This window comes from Hyla sarda, chromosome 1, assembly GCF_029499605.1.
Source record: "Hyla sarda isolate aHylSar1 chromosome 1, aHylSar1.hap1, whole genome shotgun sequence".
Taxonomy (NCBI): Eukaryota; Metazoa; Chordata; class Amphibia; order Anura; family Hylidae; genus Hyla; species Hyla sarda.
The window spans coordinates 485,181,682-485,194,693 of NC_079189.1; the positions used below are offsets into that span (position 1 = coordinate 485,181,682).

Here is a 13,012-nt window from a genome sequence, read left to right on the forward strand (position 1 = left end):
AGGGGGCATGATAGCTGTCACGTCCCCGCCCGTAGGCTTGCATTGAGGGGCGGAGCGTGACATCACATGGGGGCGGGCGCGTGACGTCACACGCTGCCCGCCCTGTGGTTGCCGGTAATCAGTCCCGGAGTGAACACGCTCCGGGGACTGATTACAAACTGGGTGCCGCGTGCAAGATCATGAGGGGTCCCCAGCGGCGGGACTCCAGCAATCAGGCATCTTATCTCCTATCCTTTGGATAGGGGATAAGATGTCTAAGCACCGGAAAATCCCTTTAAAAACATTACATCAAAGTTTGATCAGCCGGTAGTGTGGTTTTCCACTTTGATTTTGAGTGTGACTCCATATCCAGACCTCCATGGGTTGATAAATTTGATTTCCATTGATAATTTTTGTGTGATGTAAAGACGAAAGTATTTCATACCATTAGTTCATTCATTCAGATCTAGGATGTGTTATCTTGGTGTTCCCTTTATTTTTTTGAGCAATTTATTTTGATATCTATGTTCAATGTATTTTCTATATACAGTGCTTAGCTAAGATGATGCCGGCTTATTTCTCTCTTTTTTTTTTGTTTTTTTTTGTTAAAGGGGTACTCCACTGCTCAGCGTTTGGAACAAACTGTTCTGAATGCTGGAGCCGGGAGCTTGTGACATCATAGCCCTTCCCCTCATGATGTCACACTGCACCCCCTCAATTCAAGTCTATGGGAGGGGGTGTGATGGCTGTCGCGCCCCCTCCCATAAACTTGCATTGAGGGGGCGGGGCGTGATGTCATGCAGGGGTGGGGCTATGATGTCACAGGCTCCCCGCACAGGCTCCAGCGTTCAGAACAGTTTGTTCCAAACGCTGAGCAGCGGAGTACCCTTTTAACACTCGTCTTAGTTTCGGCCAACGCCCATTGATGCTTTAAACTAAGCAACTGACCTTGAGTAGTAGAGCAGTAAGCTCTGTTATATTAAGAAATAACTGTAAAAGGGGCGGTGTGGTTGGCTATAAAGTTACCTATGCACCATGAGCCACCAGTGTGCTTTTAGCCAATCAGTAAATCAAAAACGTAAGAATAAGTATACGTGGTCCTACGTAAACCACTAAATTTAGAAAATAAGTCCATCCAGCATTAGAGATAACAAAAATAGAGAATAGCTTTCTCAGGATGTGCTATAAAACGTAACCTTTAATTATTATTACTAAGTTAAAAAGGTAAATTACTTAGTGTTGTTGATATGACATTGCACACTGGAACCTGCGAGAGAGCTGGTAATTCCCGTCTCCCTGCTGGATGCAGGTGTCTCACGCCATACAACTGTTTAACTGCAGTAACCGTGATGCACAATATCAGCGGCATCTGAACAATTGAGCCTTGGGACATATTCATACATATGAGGAATTACAAATTCTTTTCCCTTACAGGACCTTCACAGCGCAGATTTAGCCATATATTTTGCATATGATTCTGTCATTTGGGTTCATGGGCTAATTGTTTCATACTATTTGACAACCTTTGGGGACTGCTTTGAAATTGCCTCTGATTTTTGTGATTGTGGCTTAAATCGTGTACACAGCATCACATAGTTGTCTTTATGTAAACAGCCCCACTTATTTGATCTCAGTGGGCTCTATTTTTATGTGAAGTTACTTATGTCTTTTTGCTTATACCTCCTGATGATGCCACCAAGACTGGTGGTAGAAACGCGTTGGCGGTATATTTAGAGTTTCATACACTGTTTTTTTAACAGTTTATGTGCGGGACTGTGTGTGGCTGGGCCCAGCCGCACTTAGCCAGTACATACCTAACTTCTTTTGTTTGCCATTGTGCAATGTCATATCAACAACACTAAGTAATTTACCTTTTTAACTTAGTAATAATAATTAAAGGTTACGTTTTATAGCACATCCTGAGAAAGCTATTCTCTATTTTTGTTTTAGCCAATCAGCTCACACTCCAAATGTTACTATAAAAGAGACAAATGCCTGACTTTGGGGTGAGACTCTACTGCTGACTTGCTTAGCTGTAAGATTTCCCGTCTGTATCGATACATCTGTAATATTTCTGCCTTCTAATCAAGATGACTGGAGTTGACTGATCTCAGGGAGAAAACAATCCTAACAAGGGGGATTCTACCAGAGCCCCCACCCAAATACTTAGAATAAATGCTTTAAATGGTCAGTGTTGTTAAAAATTTCCCATCCGTCTGTGCTTGAAATCATTCTGCAGCGTACTTCCAGACTGTTTAGTCCAGTGCACTTTCTAGTCCAGTTAATCTAACAGAACCATGCAGATTTGAATTTATTTTTTATTTTTTTGAAAGGACAGGTGCACTATAAATATTGCTTACCATGTTAACTGGCCTATGTTTTTTTTTCTCTCTACTGATGTACAATGGTCTGTTTAATTCTAGCATTAAAGCTAAAAAGCGAAAATCAATCTTTGGCAGCATCCGATCGATCCCATAGACTTATTATGGGGTTCTTCAGATTCTGTCATATCTGTCATTTTCATGAAAAGAATAGGGCTACAAGCTGAACTATTTTTAATAGAAAATTGACCCTGATTTACTATTGTAAACCTGACCTATTTTGTCAGGTTGTGCGCCAGAATTTGGCGCACTGCCTGGCTTCTGCGGAAAGGGGCGTGGTTGTGGAAGAGGGGACTTGTCCCTGACATTTAAAAAAAAAAATAAAAAATCCCAACATATTCAGTAAGGTTTCAACAGAAAATGTGGTGGATTTGGTTAAAAAAAGCAAAACGTAGGGAAAAGTGCAAAATGTAGGGAAAACTTAGTAAATACTGTGGAAAAATTTCTGTTGGGGAAAAAAACGCCACAAAGAAAACTCCACTCCACTCTTAGTAAATCGGAGCCAATACACGATGGAGATGTGAATAGATCATAAGACTACTTTACTCTGACTTACCTTATACATTTTTATATATTTTATTTTGTTTTTGTCAGGCTCCAAAATGGTATTCTTTATTGAGCAGTAAGTACACCAAATTTAAACCAGAAGTGCAGCTCAATATTGCTCTGGAAACTGACGCCAAGCCTGCTGCCGAGGCTTTCAAAGCCAAAGAAGCTCCTCCTCGGAGCAGTAAAGGTGAGAAGAGTACAGCATTGCATGAGTGAACATAAGAGCAAACATTAAGAAGCTTTATATAAAGGGGTACTTTGGAGAAAGAGAAAATTATTTTATAAACAACTAGATTCGTATGAGGATCATTGGTGCGCTTGTTTAATGTCTAATGGACAAGCCTGATGCTGCAGCACTGGTTAGTGTCCCAGTAGGTATGGGATTTTCAGGAGCCATTTTTTTATTACATTTAAAAATAAATTTGAACCAACCATATTACAAAAGGTCTTTAATTTTCTTCACTAACAACATATAACAATATTTTAGGTCTTACAGTGCCCATTTATGTATTATTTCAAGTTACAATGCTCTTTCCTGCTCTTTACAACAATATTGTAACCTGAGGTCATTGTTACTTAAGTGGTACTCCACTCTAAACATCTTATCCCCCTATCCAAAGGATAAGGGATAAGATGTTAGATCGTGGAGGTCTCACCGTTGGGAACCCCTGAGATCTCCGCTGCGGCCCCGTCATTCGGTGCATGGAGCGAACTCCGCTCCATGCCCGATGACTAGCAATGCCAGCCGCCACACCCCCTCCATTCACTTCTATGTGAGAAAGCGTGATGGCTATGTACTAGCCGTCATGACCCCTCCCATAGACATGAATGGAAGTGGCGTAACAACACAGAAGCAGCAAGCTTCCGTGTTCCGGACGCCAAGGTTGTCAGCCCGGAGATCGCGGAGGTCCCCACCGGCGGGATTCCCGCAATCTAACATCTTATTCCCTATCCTTTAGATAGGGGATAAGATGTTCAGAGTGGAGTACCCCTCTAAGTGACAACTGTAGTTATAGTTTTGGTCATGTTAGATGTTCTTAATTTTACTTTTTTTATTTTGTTTAGTCACAGGTGAACTTGATCCAAAAAGTCTTGTGCCTATTCTTAATGAAGCAGAGGGCTACCATCAAATTGGGCCTGTGGAGTACTGTAAAGACTACTATGTGCTCTCTGTAACCATTGCTTTTGCTACTCAATTAGAACAGGTAATGTGGCTAAACTTCTTCATATTCAGTAATTTCCCATATTTAAAATACTTAGTACATGTTTTCAGATATAGGAAAATTGTTTCCAGGTGAAGTGTTACATTCTTACAATAATACATTTAAAATGGTATGCTAATGTGCATTACTTTAAAGAGTACTTCTCATGATTTGGTTAAATGTTATAATCCTCCCAGTTCACTGCCGACATCATGATAAACCACCCCTTGCCTTTATTTTTATTATTTGTTCGTTTTCTACCTTGATATTGTTCTGTACTTTCTGCTGAGTCTGTCAGATTCACAGCATTACCCAGCAGGCTGTGACATCACCTGAAGCCATACAGAGGAGAACTTCCTCCCTTTCTCTGCTACACACAGCCCAGAGCACGTCAGTGTGTGAGATGAGCTATGATTGGATAAGGCTGCACGCACCCCCTCAGCATTTCCTGAGTTTGGAATTCTGCCAAGTCTGTACAAGAGATGGGGGGGGGGGGGGGGGGAAATGTGCTCTGGACAAGTAGGGAGACACCTAGTGGCAGCTTTTTTAAACACAAATAAAACATAGAAAACAGAAAAAAAAAGTTTAAACAAACTAAGTAAATTTTTTTTTTTACCGTGAGTGCCATAGCAAAAATTCATTTAAATAGGAATGCCCATTTAATGGGCTGTGATCAAACAATGTTTTGTTTTTATTGTAAGTATAACTCTCCTAAGGGGTTATGTTATAGGGATGTACTTTCTCCCTGCTGTTAACTATGTCCGTCCTAATGCCACATGTTCCTTAGTAATTTGTCTTTATTTTTTGATGTCTCATTTTTTTTTCTTCTAGTTAATTTCTAGTACATTAAGGCTTCCAGAACCACAGCCAGAGTTTTTCTTTTACTACATGTTATTGGGAAATGATGTCACAAATGAGCCATTTACTGATCTGATCAATCCAGACTTTGAACCAGAGAGAGCATCTGTCCGTATACGTAGCAGTACCGAGGTGCTCTGCATGTATCTTTCTGTACAGCCTAAATTGCAGGTAAGACTCTTTTCACTAGTTTTAATGCTATTCACTGGTTCCGTACACTAGGCTTCTGATTATATTAACAATCTTAAAAGGTAATCCAGTTCAGATTGTATTAAATTGATAAAAAATAGCCTATACCAGATATTTCGTCCAACTTAAAGGGGAACTCGTATCCCCCTATCCACAGGATATCCAGCACCCTGGTGTACTAGAGATTTTCATTCAGAACACTGGCTCTCCTCGTGCACAGAGCGGCGGTGGTTGACATGCCTCTTCTATTCACTATGGGAGAGCCTGAGATAAAAGAGTACAGTTGCTCCATGCAGGAGGAGAGCGAGGATTCTGAACAAAAATCTTCATAACCACTTGGCGCCGGGATGGAGATCGTGAGGGGGTTCCAGGTGATGGACCTCCCACAATCATACACTTATCCCCTATCCTGTTCATAGGGGAAAATACCCAAAGTACTGGAGTTCTCCTTTAATACATAATGGGCACACACCTTCTGCTTGTCACATATGTACTTCAGTGTTTTGCATTTTTTTTTTTTTTATACTTTAAGGGGATACTCCGCTGGAAAACTTGCCAGAAAGTTAACCAGATTTGTAAATTACTTCTAATAAAAAATCTGAATCCTTCTAGTACTTATCAGCTGCTGTATGCTCCAGAGGAAGTTCTTTTCTTTTTGAATTTCCTTTCTGTCTGACCACAGTGCTCTCTGCTGACACCTCTGTCCATTTTAGGAACTCTCCAGAGTAAGAGCAAATCCCCATAGCAAACCTATCCTGCTCTGGACAGTTCCTGACATGGACAGAGGTGTCAGCAGAGAGCACTGTGGTCAGACAGAAACTAAATTCATACAGCAGCTGATAAGTACTAGAAGGATTAAGACTTGTTAATAGAAGTAATTTACAAATCTGTTTAACTTTCTGTCATCAGTTGATCAAAAAAAAAATATAGTTTTTTTAAGCAGTACAGAAATAGAAAAGTATCTAGCCAAGGGTATCATTTTGATCGTATTTACCCACAGAATAAAGAACACATGTAATTTTTTACCGTAAAGTGTACAGTGTGAAGATGAAACCCTCCAAAGTGTGCAAAATTGTGGTTTTCAATTCAATTTCCTCCATAAAAAAAATATTCTTTGGGTTCGCCGTACATTTTATGGTAAAATGAAGGGTTTCATTACAAAGCACAATTGATAATGCAAAAAAACAAGCCCTTATATGGGTCTGTAGATGGAAATCTAAAAGAGTCATGGAATTTAGAAGGCGAAGAGGAAAAAACAAAAACGCAAAAATAAAACTGGCCTGGTCCTTAAAGCGTACCTCTCAGATCCAACAAAAAACATATTTTTTTTAATATCACTCAGTACCTAATCCTGACCTTTATTTATTTTTAATTACACTTTTGATTTAGCTCTGAATTCATATCAAAGGGAGAGGGCATGGCTCACTATGCAGGTCTCCTCCCCCTCCCTCAGTATGCTGTTTGCTCACATCTCCCCTAGCATTAGCAAAATTACAACTCCCAACTTGTCCTCACTGACAGTAGCGGAACACAAGCTGACAGTGGGAGGATTTTTCCGCTAGCTCTGAGCCCTGCGCTCACAGCTGTCAATCAAGGAAGTGTGTCCATGACATAGGTGATGACGCATGGACACAGCAGGACTAGTATGTGTCCAAGCAGGCAGGGGAGGCAGTTGTTTGACTGGCTTTTTCAATATGAAATACTGAAAATTTTCTAATGAAAGCAATTGCAAAACCTTTTGGTTATACATGCTTTACAGCATATCAAAAGTTTTTGTATCTGACAGTGCACATTTAAGCTCAAAATGGGCTTGTTCCTTAAGGGGTTAAGCCATGCCCCCTTGATGGACCCCAGAGTGGTTCTATCATACTCAAAGACAGCAGTAGTAAACCATCCCAAAAGTAAGATATCTGCAGTTAATTTCTAGACAGCTTGGCTATCTGTCTTCTGGGAGTTCTCCTGTCCTGCCCAAAAGGAAATGAAATATTTGTTACTTCCAGTTAACAGTTTGATGTGTCACTAACTTCACATTCTTTATACAGCTTTTCTACAGCATATATTTTTCTTTTGTGTTTAGATCCATCTATGTTGTGGTGATCAGTCTCTCGGCAGCACAGACATTCCTTTAACAGGATTGCTGAAAAAAGCAAGTACAGAAATTGAGCATCATCCAGTGGCTGTTGAAGGTGCTTTTATCCTTAATCCTCCTAATAAAGCCAAACAGACTATGCCCTCACTACCGGTAGATAGCTCCCCCACCATTGGAGTGTCTGTTTCTCTGTATAAAGAAGCTAGTCTACAGGTAAGATGAAGCTTTTTCACTATTTAACAGATAATTAACCTATATTTTTGCTCTTAAAATATAAGAATTTATTATTAATTTAGCTTATTTTTATTTCTACAGCATTCACTTCACTCAAAGGAACACAATGAAAATGTTGTAAAAGGAAATGGGCCATCTACACCACCTAAAAATCTTAAGGAAAATGCAAACTCTTTAATACCTAAACCTTCACTATATAGCGATTCTCCACCAACAAAAGATGAAGCCACTGATAGTGAAGTGGAAAGTATAAAATCTGTCCAGATAGAACCAGGAAGGGCTCAGGCACAAACTGAACATGCTGCTACAGAGGTGTACAAACATCCCATCCCAGGTATTAGGTGGTTCTGGTATAGCCACGCTTACAGCTAAACATGCCCTACCTTGCTTCTGACAAAGCTGTTTCTTGATTATGGGCATTCATTTGGGGTTTGTACTGTGGTGTCTTGTAGCAAGAAACTCTACTAACCCCCCCCCCCCCCCCCCTCTCAGACAAACTACCGAGGAGATCAGCTGATCACAATGGATATGGCTCCTTGCACCTCTGGAAACCTATAATTGCTGTCCATGTCCAACAGTAGTCTTCTGGCTTTTAAAGAAGGGGATCCTGAGTGGGGAAACCCCACTATGATGTCAATTTGCCTTAATAGGAGTTGTCATTTTACATTTTGTATACTAGCTGAGTACCCGGCGTTGCCCGGTTTTTGCTTCCTAATCCTTGTTGTGGAGGAAAATCAACAGAGGAAGCTTTTGACTTCATATCCCATCCTCATGTATTGTTGTCATATATCCCGACCGCTTATCCCGACCGCCTATCCTGAACCGTAATATGTGTACCAGGTATTGAAATATCTCCAGCCGTACGGAAGTTATGTGGGAACATACATTTCCCATTGATTTGCATGGGACTTTAAACAAAAACCCCGACCCTCACAAATGGGGGTAGTTAAGGGTTAAATTAACGATCCTTTATTTTAAGTGGACATATAAGTAACATGTGCCCAAGTATTATCGAAATTTCTCCAGCCATTTGGAAGTTATGCAGTAACATATATTTCCCATAGACTTGTTTGGGACTTTAAACAAAAAACCCAACCCTGGCAAATGGGGGTAAGGGTTAAATCACCTATCCTATCCTTGTTGTTGACATATAAGAAACATGTGCCAAGTTTCATGTTAATATTTTTAGCCATTTGGATGTGATGCTGGAGCATACACACACACACGCACACGCGCGCACACACACACACACATATTGCGTTTTATATATAGATTCAGTCTTGCAAATATTTTCTTAGCAAGGATTACAGTATGCAATATTTCTGTTTTCTACTACAGCTGCCCAGCCCCCCCATCCTGCGCTGCAATACACAATGCAGGCAGAAAAGAGCCTTTCGGAATCTGTCTCTGGGCAGAAGATTGCAGTGCCCCCTGCTGCACACCACTTCTACTTCACCATCGATTTAAGAAGCATTAGTAATATAGATGTTGGATTTCCTGTAAACTGCATGCTAAGGTTTGATTCTCTTTAATTTTTGTGTCACAATTATTTTACGGTTATCTTTTTGTATTGTTCTTGTCGTCTGTGCATTGGATATACTTTACACACTTATACTTTACCTTCACTTCTCCCTGTTGTAAATGGTTTGAGGACAAACTTTGTATTCATTTGGTCGCTTCAGGGGTTCTCCAACATTGTACCTGAGAATTAAACAAATCTAGCTTCATGGCAGACATGCGGGAACAGAAACTCTTGGGAGAACTTTTGGTGAAATGACCATTTATCTTTGTCAGTCTTTGCAGTCAGCATGTCTATCAATGGTTCCTAATCTGTGTAGTATGTACAATTCATTCGGAAAGTCTTCAGACCCTTTTACTTTTTACTTTTCGAGTTGCTGTGGCCTCATGCTAATTTTTTATTTATTTTTTTAGTTAAGTTTCTCCCATTAATCTGCACTTTGTATTCCCATTTTTTTTTTAAAGTTTTCTATTTAAAAAAAAAAAAAAAAAAAAAAGAATTGCCAAAATGTATACAATTTTCATGTGTGTATTGAGGCCCATTGTTATGACACTTGAATTTCAGCTCTGGTTCCTTCCTTTTCTCTTGATTATCTGAGATGTTTATGCACCTTGAATGGAGTCCCTTGTGGTGTATTCAGTTGATTGGACATAATTTGGAAAGACCCAGCCCTGTCTATATAAGGTCATATCAGAAGAATTAATAAGCCATGAAGCAGAAAAGAACTGCCTGTAGAGCTCAGACAGGATTGTGTGAAGAAGGCAAAGATCCTATGTGCAGATGGAAGAAACTTCCAGAAGGACAACCATCCTACAGCACTTCACCAATCTGTGCTTTATGACATAGTGGCCAGGAGAAGCCTCTCTTCAGTAAAAAGACACATAAAAGCCACACAACAGCTGGGACAAGTAGTCTAGTCAGGGTTGAGGGGGAGCTAAATGGAGCAAAGTACAGATATATTCTTAGAGAGGTTATTCAAAATGTATCCCTTATCTTCAGAACAGGGGCCCTACTATCCCTGCTTAATACTCTGTCCCCTACCTTTTTGAGATATACCCATCTCAGCATTGACTGCTCGCTGAGCCGATCACTAGCCTCAATGGTGTCTCAGTCAGTGATTGGCTGAGCTGGTAGTCACTGGTGAGATGCGTCCTTCTCTGAAGGTGTGGGGGGGCCAGAGTGTTCATCGGGGATAGTCAGGCCTTGTCCTGTGGATAGGAGATGCTTTTTTTAACAGCTAGATGACTCTCTAATGAAAGCCTGATTGGGAATCTCCTGGACCAGAACATGGGCCAAGGGTTCACTTTTCATCAAGACAATGACCCTAAGCGCACAGCCAAGACAACACAGGAATTTCTTAGGGACAACTCTATAAATGCCCTTGAGTGGTCCAGCCAAAGCACTGACTTGAACCCAATAGAACCTCTCGGAAGAGACTTGAAAATGATTTCCACTGACAGTCCCCATCCAACCTGTCAGAGCTTTAGAGGATCTGCAGAGAGGATTGGCACAAAATCCAGGTGTGCAAACCTTGTGGCATCATACCAAAGTAGACTGGAGGTGTTTCATCTAAGTACTGAGCAAAGGGTCTGAATACTTATGTCAATGCCGTAGTTTAATTTTTCCTATTCAATAAATCAGGAAAGAATTCTAAAAGCTTTTTTCTCAATATAGCACCATGACTAAACATAACAAAATGGGGAAAAATGGTCTGAAAGCTTTCTGAATGCACTGGAACTGGATTACTTTAACTGGACAACCAGAAGCTGAGATTCATATCTTTTCTTTCTCCGGTTCAGGTACACTTACCAGTTCTTTGGCAGTGCAGCTCCTATTATCACTAACCCTCCAGTGGAAATACGAAGAAATATGGAAGTTTTTCTCCCACAGTCTTATTGTGCCTTTGATTTTGCGACAACACCTCACAAGCTTCAGGAAACCTTCTTAAGGTATTGAGATGTTCAGCTTGTTATTAATTGAACCATGAAAAGCTATTAAATTGTAGCGCATTAATAAGATAGAATGAAACCTCTAAAAGGGACCATCCAAAATTGCATTGAAAAGTAATCTTCTGTTGGGGGGTGGCTATTCTCAAAGAAAATAGCCACTTTGTATGGTGGACTGAAATATTGTCACATGAAATCTGGTCACGTGCTCTTTTGGAGGGGTTTCTCTGTATGTTTTATTTATTTGCATACTTGTTCTGCTTTTGTATTAGCCTATGTTCACTCAGGTAGCTATTGCTTTGTGTGAGCAGAATGGAATATAGTGCTAGGCTATGGTGTCCAGTTAAAAAAAAAAAAATTAAACCAAAGCCAGTGTTTCCATTTTAGGCCTTATGCACACAAGCATATTTGAGATCTTAGCAAAGTGTATTTTCAGCTGTATTTTATGTTTAAAAAATGCGTAAGGAAAATTTGCATTTGTATTTGCAAAATGAATGTGTGCTATGTAAGTTTATAGGAAAGTGGTTGTCTGTCTACGCACACAGTCGTATTTTTATTAGGGATCGACCGATATCGTTTTTTTAGGGCCGATACCGATAATCTGTGCAGGTTAGGGCCGATAGCCGATAACTTATACCGATATTCCGGTATAAGTTATCGGCTATTTAACCCCCTGCGACACAGCTGCAGATCATTGATTTAAAGCGGGCGCTTTAAATCAATGATCTGCAGTGGCTTTTGCGGGGCCATAGACCGCCGCCGCCACCACCCGCTTCTCTCCCCTACCTGCCAGGTTGCTCCGGGCCATCCATCCATCGTTCCTGTAGTGTCCGGGGGCGTTCCGGGTGGAGGGTGAACCGGTCCGGGCTGTCCTTCTTCTCCGGGGGTCATCTTCTCCACTCCGGGCAGGCTCCGGCCTAGTACGCTGCATAGACGCCGCTGCGCAGTGACGCACCTGACATCACGGCGTAGCGGCGTCTATGCAGCGTACAAGGCCGGAGCCTGCCCGGAGTGGAGAAGAAGACCGTGGGAGAAGGACAGCCCGGACCGGACCACCCTCCACCCGGAACGCCCCCGGACACTACATGAAGGAAGGATGGCCTGGACCACCCCCATTACGGGTAAGTTTAATTTTTTTATTCACTCGGAGGGTGGGGGAGGGGCCCGACCGGTATAGCGGTATGGGAAAAAATCCATACCGGTATACCGCCTAGCATCACGGTGGGTGGTGCGGTGGGTCGAGGGGGTGGCGGTCGCGGGGCGGGGGGCGGGGCATTATCGGCTTATCGGCAAGATAATTGCCGATACCGATAATGCCCAAAATCGTGATTATCGGCCGATAATATCGGCCATACCGATAATCGGTCGATCCCTAATTTTTATCATCCACATAAAGAAGTGACCTGTCAGTGATGCTCCTATTTGGATCTTTCACAAAATAAATCAATCCTATCCGTTATAGATTTTGTAAAAATGTAACCTTGGAGATTGGCTGGTGACTGATTGACCCATCATTTTATGTAATGTATCCTATTTATAAATCATGGATGGAAAATACAAAGCACTTGCCACCTTTTATCTCAATTAGAGCTGCAACAAATAAATTATTTGCACAATCTGTTTGTTGCCGATAAATTAATCATTGAATCTGGGGAAAAAAGGCTAAAGGACCAAATAAATAGGCATATAAAAACATGTGAGCAAGGTTTTTTTGTTTCCCCCGTGCCCCTATTTACTTGGCACAGTGTCTCCCAACAAGGGTTCCTCCAGCTGTTGCAAAACTACAACAGTCAGCATGCCTGGGATTTGCATGCTGGGATTTGTAGTTTTACAACAGCTGGAGGAACCCTTGTTGGGAAACACTGACTTAGCATTTAAAGCGAAACAGGGCATAATGCGATATAAAAGTAGGTCCCTTTTCTTACTTTTTGGTTTGTGAAGTTATATTCATGCTGTCTTGTAATGCCGGTGAACAGTCAGAGAGGCCGGCCGACTCTTGCAGCAGCTTGCCTCCTCCCCACCATAACCTACTCCCAACACGGAGCCTTGTGCATCAATCATATAGG

General features: G+C 41.3%; 1 protein-coding gene across 2 annotated transcripts in view; it reads left to right on the forward strand.

Annotated features, from left to right (window-relative positions):
• Positions 1–13,012, forward strand: part of CEP120 (centrosomal protein 120) — an 87,716-nt gene that overhangs the window by 19,977 nt on the left and 54,727 nt on the right. For both annotated transcript variants that reach the window (XM_056537342.1, XM_056537340.1), the window contains exons 4-10: positions 2,955–3,096; positions 3,975–4,114; positions 4,943–5,140; positions 7,236–7,460; positions 7,563–7,815; positions 8,820–8,997; positions 10,800–10,949. In XM_056537342.1, coding sequence (XP_056393317.1) covers positions 2,955–3,096; positions 3,975–4,114; positions 4,943–5,140; positions 7,236–7,460; positions 7,563–7,815; positions 8,820–8,997; positions 10,800–10,949 — 1,286 coding nt within the window. The remainder of the gene's footprint in view (positions 1–2,954; positions 3,097–3,974; positions 4,115–4,942; positions 5,141–7,235; positions 7,461–7,562; positions 7,816–8,819; positions 8,998–10,799; positions 10,950–13,012) is intronic.